A 15135-nucleotide genomic window follows, 5' to 3' on the forward strand; every position below is an offset into this window, starting at 1 on the left:
TCTTTGCAATTAGGTTCATCATTAAATATGTTCTGACAGGAAGCTAGTAGAAACCTGTGACATGAAACTGATGGCAAGGCAGAGAAAAGAGTAAACATTCATGCCTCCTAAATTTAGGTGCCCACATAAAATGCACACCATCCACAGGGTTCCTATATTGTTGATAGCTAAAGAGAGAAACTTGGTTCCCCCCCCTCCTTTGGAGGAATGTAAGGTATCTCATTGGTAAGCTGTTATGAAAGTAATAGAGATCAGTAGTTTGGCTCACTCTCCTAGTCTTACAACTCCAAAGAGCAAGCACCAGTGCTAAAAGGAAATCTGTCCAAGACAGGTTTATGTGAAGACAAAACCAATCAGGACATACCATCTAATGCTGCTTGCTCTATGGTTATTCTTCCAGTCCAGGTAGAGCCTTTCCTGCTGCGTGTGTGCTCTTTGCCACAAAAAGCTACCAGCACCAACACAGACTGACTGCAAATCTAAATGTAGAAGTTGATCAGTGAAAATACATGTCAGCAGTTCAGCCTGCAGCCCCACACCCTAGCTGCTCTTCTACCCACCTCTCTGGATTCATGATTGTTAGAGGATAACATGGGAACAAGGGAGACCACAGAAAGGGGGAGTCCTGATGAGTGAAGGGGAACCTTTTTTCTTGGAGTGACCACAGCACTCTTCATGGAAAGAGGACACCAAGCTGGAGTCAAAGGTTATCTATTTTCAGAGTATGCTGCCTATTCAAATAAAGCCCCCACCAAATCCCTGTGGTCTGCTCTTCCTTGATTCTAAGAGAGCTGGCCAACATCTTCCACAGCTGGCCCCAAATCCCAGAGCTCTGAGGGTTCACAGCACATTCCTGCTTCCAGCATTCCCAACACAGAGGATTTGCATCGGGGTACTTAGCTAACAGGGAAAGATGCAAGCCATTCATTAACACAGCTTTCCATAGAAGGCAAATGTTGTTTGGCACACATTACAAATACTTGGGGCAAAGAACAACAGCTGGAAAAACACCTTAGGCACGATTCCCTTCCTAAATCATGTGGACAACGCTGTAGCTATCTAGAAGATGTTTTGCTTCTGCAGGAAGCATAATAATCCACTCTTGATCATAAGGGAAACAAGATGGTACAGCAAACCTGGATTAAAAGCTGTAAAAACACTGAAGAGGAAAATAGGGGGAAATGGAGGAGGGGGATGGCTCAGACTACACAGTCTAAGGATCTGGTTATGGTTAATTAAATATCCTTTGAATAAGTGAGGAAAATCATTTAACTTCCATAAGACTGAGCTAGGAACAGAAAAAGAATTATAAACCTGAGATAAATAACCCCCCTCAGCTCTTGATAATATTGTCCGAGGTGAAAAGAGTAAAACCATTTTGAGCAAGCCAACATTTCCTTCCACAAGCAGAGTTGCAGATGTCCAGGCTTCCAAGTCAGAGGAGAAGGGAACTTCATTTACTTGAGACTCTGACACCAGCTGCCAATTCCAGGCTTTCAACTGAGCCATGCAACCTGTCCCACCTTAGGTGTACAAGTACACTAAACTAGCTGCTTGGTGTCAAGACTCGGCACATGACACAAGACTGAAGCATTCCTAAAGCAACAACACAGACTTTCTTTTCAACAAAAGGGATACCTCATATCTACGAGTACAAAGCCGAGACTCCCCAGTACATACTATGCTAAAGCAGCACATCTGTTTCAGTTCATCAATGGCAGAGTCCAGCCAAGCTATATTAAACAAATCATCACTAGTGTAACATTTCCATAATTTCTGTGACAATTACTTTACTACAGAAAGCATATCTCCCCTAAGGCTTATAAGGCATCTGATTTTCTTCAGTGTTATTTCAATCACACTGTATAGAGCTTATTGATGAGTGAAAGAAGCATTTGTCTCCCTGAGAAGAAATTACTTTCAAATCTCTTTTCTCCAACATCTAGTTTCTGATTTCCATCACCAGAAGAACTAATCCTGTCAGCATGTATGGAACAACACAACTGGAAACTTAAGTTCCTGTTGTGGATTTAGAATAGATAAGAAATTTCATCGATCTTAGACACTGTTCAGACACCTCAGAAAGCACTGGTTGTGTACAATTGCCCCCCAGACCACCCCCTTGGTGTTTACAGGCTGCTTTACCATATCCTCCGAGCTGAATGGCAAAACACCTATCAAGATCTGAGGTTCTGATAACTTACTGCTTCGTATTTTCTCCCATCACCATCTAGAATGTGTTGCCTTGTTTGCTTGTGATTTTTGGTACTGGGAGACAGTGTGCAACCAGCTTGCAACACTGCTGAGCAATTAGTGTTTCTAGAGCCACTCCCATCAATTAGTGGTTCTCTCTGTCTTCCAGAAAAGAGGGCATATTGTGCTTCCCATTCCCCACAGGGGCATGGTGTTAGTTATGGTTTATGCATCTTATAACCTAACAGCTAGATAATAAAGCTAAGACCACCTTCTCAGAAAGGGAACTCTCCTAACTTACCAGTGAACACCATTCTAAGTGTGGCACTGCTCCACAACCAAAGAAAAAAAAAAAATAGTTTACCACCAAAAAACCTACTTTCAGTACGTGCTTGGTATCTTCTCCCCTACCCCTAATAACAGCAGTACCACACCATTTCCTCCCTTTGTTCTTCCTCAAGGCCCTAGAAGTCCTGTCCAGTGCTTCTTGCAAGTGGAGAAGCCTTTCCCATCCATTATCACAGCACTCCTTGTTTACTCACTGCTAGTGTAAAGATTACCTCTTCTTAGGAAGAAAAAAAAAGCCAAGTACAGAGATGTTAGTATGGAATATGAAGCTATGTCTTAATCTATTTATTCTTCTAGATTCTGTAAAATAAATATTGCTTAATAATATTACTAACATAATTTTTCAGTAACTATATACTACTATGTACCATGTTGTAAAGCTCCCCTATATGAACAAATCAACGCTTGAAACACTTGGAAATTGCACTGGTCCCAAGACAAAACAAGTGTTGGAAGCACACGGATTGTCTGGCCTCACCCAGAAGATAAAAATTGTTCTACTGTTTCCACTGGAGATGTCCCTGGAAATAACTGATTTCAGTAAGCTGAACATGATGTCCATTATAAATAAGTACTAAGTGCAAATCCATCTTAGTTGAAATCTTGCCCTTAATGAACATCAACAGCAACTCTTCATGTGGAGCACAATTTTTTTCCACTCCATACCTCCATGAAGCAAAACCAGAGCCAGATAAAAAGAATTCCAACACAGAAAATGTTGTTTTACTATTTTTAGATGAATATTAAATTAGAAGGCATTACTAATTACTATAACCAAAAAAGACAAAAAACAGACTATAGTATTGTACAGCGTAAGTTCAGACTCAGACTCTATTAAACCTTTCAGAGAACAAGCTGCAATGTGTGTAATTCAACTAAAGAAGAAACTAAGTAGATGATAGGAAAAGTATTAATGTAGTCAAAGACACTACTTTTGACTCATAGTTAAGTTCTCTTTGGCTATAAGATTTCATTTCGTGATAGTTACTCTACATCCAAAAGCCTGTACAATCCCAAGACACTAGGAAATACTGAAATTTCTTCTTGTCAATAGAAGACAATCCAATTAAAAACAGGCCAGGAAGAATTTTAACAATGAAATGCAACTTTTAAGTGGAATCAGTTTCACAATGCCTTTACTTCAATGAAGAACACCATAGAAAATATTAATGCTTGTACAGTCAAGGATCCCCAGAAGCAGATTATACACCCTATACATGCTGCAAGTGCTGATAAAGCAATAGCACTTCATACTTTAGTATTCCTTCTTCTTTCCAAGTTAGCAGTTTCATATGAAACAACTGTCCCAAAAGTTTGTTGTGATCAATGGATAGTTGGACAAACTAAGTCATGTAGCTAAAGGAAACTTATTCAAGAGTTGAAGATGATATTAAAAAGTCCAATATTATACTGTTTCCCCAGCAGAAAACAACCAGCTTTAGAATCACTGCCCACATTTTCTTTTTGAAAAAAAATATTGGCATCAGGCAATGTAGAAAAGCTGAATAAAAGCTGCTGAGTGGTGCTGCTGTTTGGAGAATTAAGAAATAATGAAAGCTTAATATACTTATGTAATTCAAATAATTTATTTAATTATAAAAGCATTCTTTAAAAGTGTCTGTAGCATAAAGCTAACCAGTATGAATTTTCAAAGCATATATGCACTTTTTGGAAGTTTGGTACACAGCCCAGATTAATGACTGTCATTGTCCCATGAAAATTCACCTTTCACCTATGTGATTAGAAAGTTGCACATGAAAAATATTCTCAATTTGCAAGTTATTGCTACTTAGTTATTTCAGAATTATCTCATATAAAGAGGTTCTTGAAGGACAGATGATAAAAAAAAAAAATCAGACCTACCGCTATAATATCCAGAGTGTTGTCACAAACTTTGCGAATCTCAGCATTTTTATCATGCATCAGGTCTATAAGATATGCTGGAGCCTCTGGAAAGAAATTGTTAAGGATAAAAGCTATTTTTTTACAGGCGTGGGATATTCCAACTGCAAATTTCATTAAGAAAGGTTGTGAGGAATTTTCCAACACATATGAAGTTCAGCAGCCTTCCCCCAACCACTTTTTTTTTTTTTTTTTACTCACATTTTGAGATACCCAAATATTCTTCAAAATTGCTGAAGAAAAAATTACATGCCCCTTACAAATAAAATACATTCTGATCTGTTACAGGAAATTCACGCAGCTAACATGTTAGTCCAAAAGGCATAGATTCTGTGGAATGGTTTAATCTTTTGAGACTTACTTTTGTAATCTTTAAGGAGTTTTCTTGGTTTTAAAAAACGATATCCAATGTACTTGTCTCAAAAATACTGAGGTTAATCCATTATGCAAATGCTAGCATTAATACTAGTCTTGTTCAATTTGAATGAAGAAAGTGCTGTTCAAATGTTGGTGCTTTATCATTAGATAAAATTATTTTTTTTAAAAAGCTAGCCATCTAGGAGTTCAAACAGGAGGCAAAGAACAACATCCCAAATGGTTTCTCAGATATTTCTCAGAGCTCAAAGGATAAAGGACATTAAGAAGTAGTAGTTGTATTGCTAGTAAAGTAATGACTAATCTGCTATCCCTACAAGGACCCCATTTTACCTATTCTCTATGTTTCAATAAAAATTAACATTCAATTAAGGCCCACAAAGACAGCCAGTGTCTCTTTCCACAGTTTTTAGATCATCTGAATATGCTTAACATCAGCAGTGATTGAAAGAATAAGTAGTAAAGACCAAATAAGAGTTATAAGTACCATACAAAAATATTTAATAGATCCATGATATGAGGAAACTGAAAAACAGGTTTAGTCATCAACAGACAAGCAAGCAAAAAAAAAAAAAAAAGGACAAAGGGGAAAGCCAGGAATAGAAATCAAAGTCTCCATAGCAGGAAGAAGTTGGGAGACTTACACCAAATATAAAATTCAAAGAACAATTAGGTGGACGAAAAATACAGAGTCGGCATTATGTTTTCTAGATTGATACAATAAAGAATGTTATTAAAGCATTTTAATGCACATAACTTCAGACTATGCAACATATGTATAATGGTACAGTGAAGTTTCTCTATACACTATGTACATTTTTCTATGGACTATGATTTTGGCGACGATTTGCAAAACAAATTCATCCAGTAATTCAGACTGGATAGGAACTAATGGGTCATCTGGTCCAGTGATCCCCCTCCTACTCCCCTCCCTGTTTCAAAGCAAACAAAATTTTTATCTCTACTATTAATCTTGCAGTCCCTCTACATGGCTATGCTGCTTGGATTTTTTTCTTCAGCTGAAAACATGTACAAAGAAACCTCCGAGATCAGGAGGTTTATGCAAGAGAAATACAGGCCAAACATCAGTGATGGCAAATTAAGCGCTGTAATTCTAGATGTTTAATCTTTAAAAAGATACGCGTTTCCTTGATAATGACATCTCTGGTGGCTTGGTGGAAGACCATCTGATAAAACACATAGATGATCTGGCAGACAAACTCATCATCTTCCTGCTGAGCTGCAAGGGGAAAAAAAAAAAAAAAATAAAACAACCACCACAATTTCAGATCTCACAACTAGAAGCTTAGAGAAAGCCCAGCTCTGACATGCCAGCTAGACAGTTCTGTGGTATGTGTGAGTTTTCATCTCCTGACACCACAAAATTAGTGTTTTCTTCCCTGCTCCAGTCAAGTAGAAAGACCACAGATTGCAGCAAGAGCTGTGGAGGTGTGGGAAAAATCAAATCTTAGACCCCTAGTCAGTATCTCTCTATCAATAACGAAGTAATTGCTCCCCCTTTCATATACAAAACAGCTACCCCTGCCTTGCAAGAGAAGATGAATGGTGCATTCAGTTACAGCACAGCTACATCAACTGAACTCCTCTGAGAAACAAGACCTAGAGTCAAGCATGGCAATATACCGTTTAGAAGCTCAATGAGCGCTGGAATGATTCCAGATTTAGCCAGCAGAGCAGCACAAGAGTCATCCATAGAAACTGTTCCAATCATTATCACCACTTCTAAAACGAGGTCATCTTCTGCAGAACCTGGTAAGTCAGAAGGCAGAAAGTATCACCTCCCAGAAATCCTTAATCTTGTGGCAGTTATATATTTATCTGTAGTTATGATTTGTTCTTCAGTGTTATGTTTCCCCAACCAATCACAAATTATAAAGGTAAACAGACCCTACTGTGAAAGAGCATGCAAAGTTTTCTTCAAGAGGCTCTACTTTGAAAGATTAACCAAACTTCGTACAGACCTGGTTTTAGTTTATCCTTGAGGTACGGAACCAGTTTGTACTCTTTCAGCACAAGTTCCCAGTCCAGATCTGGTAAGGTCAAATTTGCAAGTGTTCCTAGGCATTCAATCACAAATTCCTCCTCTTCATCGTTTGATATTTGAGCTGCTAAATCACCAACATAATCCTAAAGGGAATACAGTAACAACATTACAGGTGAATAATCTGGGGTTCCTGAAGAACTCAAGACTTGGTCAAATCAAAACTAGTTCTCAAAAGAACGCTAAGGAGACTTTTCTCCTGAAATGAGGGCTAATAAGGCAGTTTCAATTTCAGTTGAAGAATGATCCAAGAAAACATTTCAGCATTCTTCTTCTACATCCTTTCATTTTCAAGACATGTAGATCATTTGTTTAGATGTTCCAAAAGTAGCTACTACACGCACCATTGAGGAAGCTAATAGAAAATAAGGAAAAAAGATGGTAAATACCATACAGCCTTAGTGACAGTGACGGAGTCCTCTTCCTAGAGATTCTGAGAAATAACTACAAGATTTTCAGGGGAGTCATGGATTCTAATTGCTAATTCCATACTGCTTTAAGGCAATTTGATATTCAATCTTCATTTTAACAGTACATTTAAAATTTCCACAATTCGGATGTTGTGATTCCCCCCATTCTTTTGAAAGGGCGGCTTTACATGGTTAACTGAAGATTAAGTATTCAAAATTTTAGAGTATCTACTTATACAAACCACTTGGCACAGTGGAGACCAAAAAAAAACCCAAATATTTTATTTTGCCCTCTAGCTCTAAAAGCAGAGATTTAGGATAACTGTTAATTGTGATGATGTGCACCCCAGCAGTCGGGGTTTTTTGTTTGCTTCGTTTTGGTTGTTTGTTTTGGAACAGGGACATATGGATACAGTTTAAGACCTATTTTCCCTGTAGTGAGGGATCCAGACCCTGATCTACTAACTGAGATATCCTTAGAAATCAAAATACAAATCAACCCATGACAGCCAAGAAAACTGGACACCCTGTAAAGACAAACCACAGCAGCTCTCCAAAGCCAGTCTTTTCCAGCAGGAAGAATCAGAGACCACATTAGGTAATAGATAATACTTACAATAAACAGGCTTTTAGTTGGCCCATCATGCTGTGAAATATTCCTGATCATCTTCATTAACAATGGGTCCTTAAATTTCAAAGCCCGCTTCATTAACATTTTCAAACCATTTCCTGCAAAGAAACAAACACTTCGGAAATCATCCAAATAAAAAAAAAAATAAATGAGGAAGGTAGTGGCAGATCAAAAATAGAACAAACACACACAAAACCCCACACCTTTAACTTTTAAAAGTTTAAAAGGAAAAAGTGAAGAATTTAGACAGGAACTATTTCTTCTTCCAAATTTAAGTTGAAAAGAGAAGACAAGACCCGCTCTGTATAAATTCTATAGCTTCTCGAAGACTACTATGACCGTATGTACTGCTGGGACACTTAAAGTCAGATAAATAACTAAATGCTTCAGGTGTTCTTAGTTATTTCTTCAGACCAAGAAAGGTCCTAGATCTGAACTATTATCCTACCATCAGCACAGTTAGCGGAGGTGCAGCACAGCTGTTGGTACTAGCTCAGAGGCTTCTCTAGCCATTCCATGGAATAATACATTGTTGGGGTTTTACAAGATTATTTACCAGTCATGTAGATTGTTATGTGGGAATAGACATAACAGACATACACAGATGTCAAGTACTTGATTGTACAGGGCAAGTCCCACTGTTATCATTGTTTCCAAAAGATCACCTTGCCTATCTAGTAAGTGCTGCTAGCTTGAATTTAATTTCTACCTTTAATATAAAATTGGATCTCCCTGCTCCCCCTTCTACAGACCTATGCAGACAAATTTAAAGTGGACTTGCTGGCCATAGAATCCATTGATTGCAATTGTCCCTTTTAAAGTCTAGCAATATATTACAGTAGCTCATAGTGAAAATTTTGAGCACAAAATAAATTAGAGCTACTGAATAACAATGCTCCACTTAAAACCACTAGTATGAAAATAATGAAACTTGAAAAGCAATCTAGAGAGCTACTGAATGAAGTGCAGAACCCATCTATACCATGTAACAAAATACTAGAACCCAAAAGATGCTCAATTTTTAAAAAAAATTAATGGGAAGATGCATCTAAACAACATTACTGTGCTATTAATTTGGTACTGGCAGGTGAAACACTGATTAGCTGCAGATGGATTTTAGGCACCAGGTAGAACAAAATCTTGATCTCTCCATACAAACACAGTTTCCCAGAGTAAAGTCATCAGCATGTTTTACAGAACTACATGCACATGAGACATGTGGGCACATGTGGCTACTCGGTATCACTCCTGCCATCAAGACCAATTTTTGGAAGGATATGGACATTTGCTTGCAAACATTACCCAAACAGATGCATTTTATTTTTTTAAATTACATATACAAATGCATAAATAACTCAAATATACATAATTTAAATATGTAAGTGTGTAAAAAAAATATATATATGAAGTGTTGTCATCTCCAAGAAAACAGTAAAATTTCAGTACGCTTACCTTCACAGATAAGTTGTACATTTCTTTTGTTAGCAGCAAGGTTAATACAGAAAGAAATAAGTTCCAGGTCAACTCGTTCATCAGGACATTCAAAAAGCATCTTCATTAACTGCCAAGAAACACAAACACACTTAAATCACTAATCTTTCCAAAGCACTGGAAGAGCAATGTTATGATGCCAACTATAGTAGCTTTTTTTTTTTTATTTAATATTCAGCATTTCTATGGGCATAGTAAAGTTATAAAGGTCAAACACACAAGATGCATGGTTCCATTATTTGGGGATAACAATGCTTATAAAGTGCCAAAACCGGCAGTCACTCATCACCTTAAAGTAACTTGGGGTTAGTTACATTTTATTGCTACCACTGAATTTTTTATTTTTCCCATTTTTTAAATTTGTGAATGGATAAATTTGTTTTGAAAGCTTAGGTAGATTTCATATAGAAAAACCAACTTAGTTCCACAGAAAGTCAGATTAATACCTGGTTATTTAATAAAATTATGACTCTAAACAGATACTTAATTGCAGAATAATTCTATTAGTATTTTGCTTTGAGATTACTCTGTTGATACATAAATTAGCTGTGGTGTATCTGTAAAGTGCTTTACCTTTGCAGCTTCCATTGCTAGAGCTGAACACTGGCATATACCAAAAACTTCTCAGTACTAGTCCTATTCTTTTAGTAATTGGACAGAACAACGTGGGTTAACATAAGTAGACAATTGCCAACTGTTCAATAAGCATCAGTGAATTCCCACATGATTCTTTAGGCAAATAACCTATGGATTGCCATTGTTTTATACACCTGGTGCCTGTATTGTCCATTATATCACAGGCTATCTATCTAGTCTCGTTTTGTTCAATTTTTTGAAATGGCACATTGAACATACGAACATGACTCAAATACATCCGTTTCTTTTTCTGTTTCTAACTATGGCTGACAAGTTACATGGCTTCCTCACTGACGGGCTGCAGGACATCACCCTATTTGCTCCTAAAATCAAGATTACAACGCAAAGCAGTGTGATGACAAGACCGAGATTACTGAAAGTAGAAGCAACTGAACCTAAAGATAAGCAGGACGTAAAATACAAAAAAAAGTAGTTTAGTTTGTGTCAAAAAGGGATGGGGGGAGAAGAAAGCAACAACTAATCATTACATATTTGTGTGCTTGCCGCCCGGTGGAAAGACAGTTTGCAATGCATTAAACACTAGAGAAAGTGGGTAAACAACCTGGTGGGGGTGGGGGAAATGAGAACAACAGTATTGCAGGAGTTTCATTCCAAAGTATTTTACTACAGCAATTCTGTATGTTTATCTGTTACCAGACAGCAGGCTGTCATTCCAAATGGATCCCAAATAAAAAAAAAAAAAAAACACAACAAAACCCCAACAAATTCAGGCTACAACAGTTATCAGTCTCTTTTTCTGGGACTTCCATGTACTAATTTAAAAGCTATCACTGATTTCTTCCTCTCTTTCTTAAAAAGGCAGAATCAGGTTTCCCTAGGTTGTTTTAAGAACTGATAAAATCCCTAGTTTATTAAATCCGTAAGTTTGACGGTCACATAAGAGTGAATTAACCAGAGACGAAAGTTGCCACTTAACAAGTAGACCATGAGCATTCAAAAATCACCCCCTGCAACTCTTCTGTTACAAAACCTTTAAAAACAGATTTTTAAAACCCTTCAAATAATTTGAAGGGAAACATTCTCATTACTTACACAATACAAAATCTGTGGAAATTAGATGTTTAACAAGATGGGATTACACTGTTAATTACTGAACTACTTCTCTATAAAAAGAAAAAATATATCCAGTTTCAATTAAAGCTGTTCAAATTTTAAAATAATAGTTTCGTACAAGCTCCATGTTTCCCATTATGTCTTCATTTAATTTGATTGCTTCTTGTGCCACTTCAAAAGGAAGAGTAATTGCTGCCAAATAGGAAATATTAAAATTAAATTTGTTCTGCTTTTACTATGTCCATTGTCATCTTTTACTGATTTAACAGGAAGGCAGTAAAAAGACTGCAGCATGTGCAATGAAGAGGCAGTAGTGTTCAATCAGACAAGTCCCATATTGAGTATCAGATACCACAGACCAGAACTGAAATCACTGTGTCTAGACTCTCTGGCACCTGCCTTCACTTATTTACCAGTGACCAGAGGCCAACCCCCACAGCTCTCTGTTCACATACACCTCTGTCCAACCCCCTCCCCAAGCCCAGCTCAAACATCTTTGAATGATTATGCCAGAACTGCATGCCTCAGGAATCTCTCCTGACTGGCTACTCCCTAACTCTGCTGTTTGAAGTGATGCTCTGGTTTCTGAACTTCAGCAGATAATGGCGGACAGGAGCAAAGGGTGCTGTCAAAAGAGGACGTTTACCAGCATTAAGCTGAAAAGAAGCTTATAGATCAAAGAGGGGCCAAACAGGACAACTGTGGTGGAAAACATGTGGGTAGCTGCGGAGAACCTTGCACACTGCTCTGCGGTAAAATATTAAATATCACCATGACATCACTGCCTAACCATGCCCTTTGATTGGCCAGGTTATTACCAATAAAGGCTTTTATAAGCATCTGGATGGCATTTGCACCTATTTAAACAAAACACGCATTGCTGAGGTCTAAACAAGAATGAACTGTTAATACTCACTTTTAACTGTTACTAGAATAGCACCCACTAACTCCTAAAATCCACAAGGATGTTTACCTGGGACAGCATGCGCAAGCCCTTGTCAAGCCCTTCGCCTGTTCAAAATGACAACAGGGGATGGATTTTTCCAATCACTTTCTACAACAGCTAAACATTCATTAGTGAGTATTTGCCAGTTTGGACGTCCACCTTTTCTCAAAAGGAAACAAACCCACAGATGGGCATGTACTACTATTGAAAAGATAATTTGGTTTTCTAGGGTAGAATCAAATGGTAGGGAGCCCTTTTAAAAAGGTAATTTTCTTCTCTTGACACCTTATCCACTTCCCCATTTTTTCTGTCACCTCTGTCTTCTTTAATACCCAATTTTAAACATTCATTAATAAAATTTAAGTCCTGATTGTCCAGCTTGTCCTTTTTGAACAGTTGGCAGATGCGACCTGTGAATAATTACATCAACCACTGAAATATCAACAGCCGTAGGTATCCTTTGAATTTTGTAGTTTAGCCAAAGTCCAATGAAGGCAGTGGACTCGTTTTCTGCTCCATCAGTCTTTGGATACAACTCTGTAAGCACTGCTTTGAGCAGTGATGGCCTACCAGAATGATGTTCACCAAAGCTCAGACTATGATATCACTGAAGTTTCCACAGCCCTTTACCTTTGGCACTGGGGACATAGGAGTCATGCCAAGATGCCCTGAAAGCACATCATAAGTGAGCCCTGAAACACAGTGCATGAATTCTCTTTGACTGGTAACTACTCAGAACAAAGCAGGTCCCTTATATCAAGCAAATGCCTTAACATATAGTTGCTTCTTATGGCAGAAAAGGCAATCCACAGGATGTTTACAAGACCATTTTGTAACACGTACTAGTTATTCCCACCAGTTCTCCCCTCTCTATTCTCCAAAATCCTCCTGTATTTGGAAAAACATCACCATTTTCATCATGAGATAATGACCAGAAACATTCTGAAAACTTTCCATGGCAACTTCCCATTCTGGATGTATTTGATGTTAAAAACATGTTTGGCAGGAAAGAAGATACTGTGGTGCAATTCTGAAAAAGCTACCAGCAAGCTTTTACACTTATGCAACACAGGCTTTCTCAACTCCAGCTTCATCAGGACCGAGAAAGAGATCAGTAACAGAGGATTTGGTACTTGTTAAAAAAAACAAACACACAAAAAACATACAAACAAACCCCAAAACAAATCCCCCAAACCCATGATATTGTGTCTGTGCTTGAACCAAAGACAAAAGGTTACGTAACAAACTGTAGCCTGAAAGATCAGTGAAGAGCCTTCCATAGTTTTCAAGTATCCCCTGTGTGCGTGCCTGCAGTTGGAAAATGAATTGTCATGTAGCAATGTAACACTGCTTGGCTGGTTTCCAGTTCATATCCTGTAACACTGGAGACATTGCAATTTTGATACCCAATGGGATCAGAAAAGAATGCCTTCTAAAACAGTAAAGGAAATACTTTCCACGAGGTTCCCTAAGGACCTGCTGTGCTCAAGCTTTAATCTTTCAAACATTCCCTATCTTCCGTAGAAATTCATCAGGTCACCTGTATTTTTACCAATTCATTGATGCAGCTCAAGTGTTAGCAGTGCTGACAGAGACTGTGTCACCTATCCTTTTTCTGGAGACTGTTAAAAGACAGCAAGAACAGTCGGACTGCCCAATGAGTGGGTGGTTCACTACCGACTCAGCAGCACTGTGGTTGTTCCCGCTTTCACCTGTGGGTGTCAGTGCGAGCTCTACTATGAGCGAGGAAAAGACGTGCACAGGGAAAGATGCATCTTACCACCTCATCATACATAAAAGCACATACCTGTGGGATACAGTCAGTGTACGCAAACATTGATTTAAAGCGATCATCCATGCTTATGTGATACAGAATACACATTGCTACTTGTTTGTAGTTTTCATTTGCTAAATGGAGAAAAAAAATACATATTAATAGAAGCCTAGTATTTTAAGTATTGTAAACATTTAAAGGGGCAAAACAAAAAGGACAAAAATCCTAATAGAGGGAAAATTTAAATCAGAAATGCAACAAGAGTCTCACCTGGCCTGTCCAAATGAACAATGCATTTGTGCAAAGAGGGAATAAAAGCAATGCTAACTATTCCCCCCTCTCCCCAGCTCCTCAAAAAAATTCCTTAACCTCACTTTGCAAGAAACATATTTTGTGAAAGGAACACTTAACAATGACAGGCCATCCAGAGAAAGCCTTCATCAGTTTCCAACTAGGAAATTAAGTATCAAACATAATGCCAAATTAGCCGTAGATATCCCTGTTGAAACAACAAGCTTGTCTCCAAGGGAAATGATAAAGAATATGCCAATGCCAGAGAGAAAAATAAAAACTACCACTAAAAAGTATTGTAAAAGGAATTCAGTGCCTTTCAAGTAAATCACACACTGGTTGTTCTATTAAGATAAACAATAATATTATTTGGTGGGTACCTTTTGTGGTTTTGTACATTTCAGGGACAACAATAGCATATTTTAACATTAATACTTAGCAAAAATATTCTCAAGAAAAAAATGGAGCAGTTAATGTGAGAAGGCTGTGAAGTATTTAACTGAAAGGTTCTATAAAATCAACTTCGACAAACATACAAGTGTTTGTTAAGAACACCACAGAAATGTTTAATCCTGGCTCACTGCTGAAATCTGTGCTGAGTGTTCTCTTGAGCTCTCCTCTAGCCCTACATTAGCAGGATACTGGCTATATATGGGATAAAACACTCATCTGAACATTTATATTAGTTAGACCAGGATGTAATAAGGTCATCAACTCAGAATGTATTCACAGTTCTTATACAACTGATCAGAAATATCCCACCACCCACTTGTATTTAAGCTAAATTAGGACTATCTGTTTAAGACTTTGGCAAAGCATCAAGACCTCAAACAGCAACCAACACAGTTAAATTTTTCTTCTGCATACATCATTGGGAGCTGGAATTTCCCTTAAGCAGCAAGGATATGATGCCTTTATTCCAAGAATGCAAATGTGTGCCTTTTTTTTCAAAATTGAATTACCAAAAAGACCCATGAAACCCTTCTGGCAGTTGCCATAAAA

The 15135-nt window shown here is 37.8% G+C and overlaps 1 protein-coding gene across 1 annotated transcript in view; it reads right to left on the reverse strand.

Annotated features, from left to right (window-relative positions):
• KIFAP3 (kinesin associated protein 3) overlaps window positions 1–15135 on the reverse strand; it is a 66003-nt gene that overhangs the window by 29163 nt on the left and 21705 nt on the right. The window contains 7 exon segments of the mRNA XM_009645308.2: window positions 4405–4490; window positions 5960–6058; window positions 6463–6588; window positions 6801–6966; window positions 7907–8019; window positions 9374–9482; window positions 13876–13976. Coding sequence (XP_009643603.1) covers window positions 4405–4490; window positions 5960–6058; window positions 6463–6588; window positions 6801–6966; window positions 7907–8019; window positions 9374–9482; window positions 13876–13976 — 800 coding nt within the window.

The sequence above is a fragment of the Egretta garzetta genome, unplaced genomic scaffold, assembly GCF_000687185.1.
Source record: "Egretta garzetta isolate BGI_Z169 unplaced genomic scaffold, ASM68718v1 scaffold598, whole genome shotgun sequence".
Taxonomy (NCBI): Eukaryota; Metazoa; Chordata; class Aves; order Pelecaniformes; family Ardeidae; genus Egretta; species Egretta garzetta.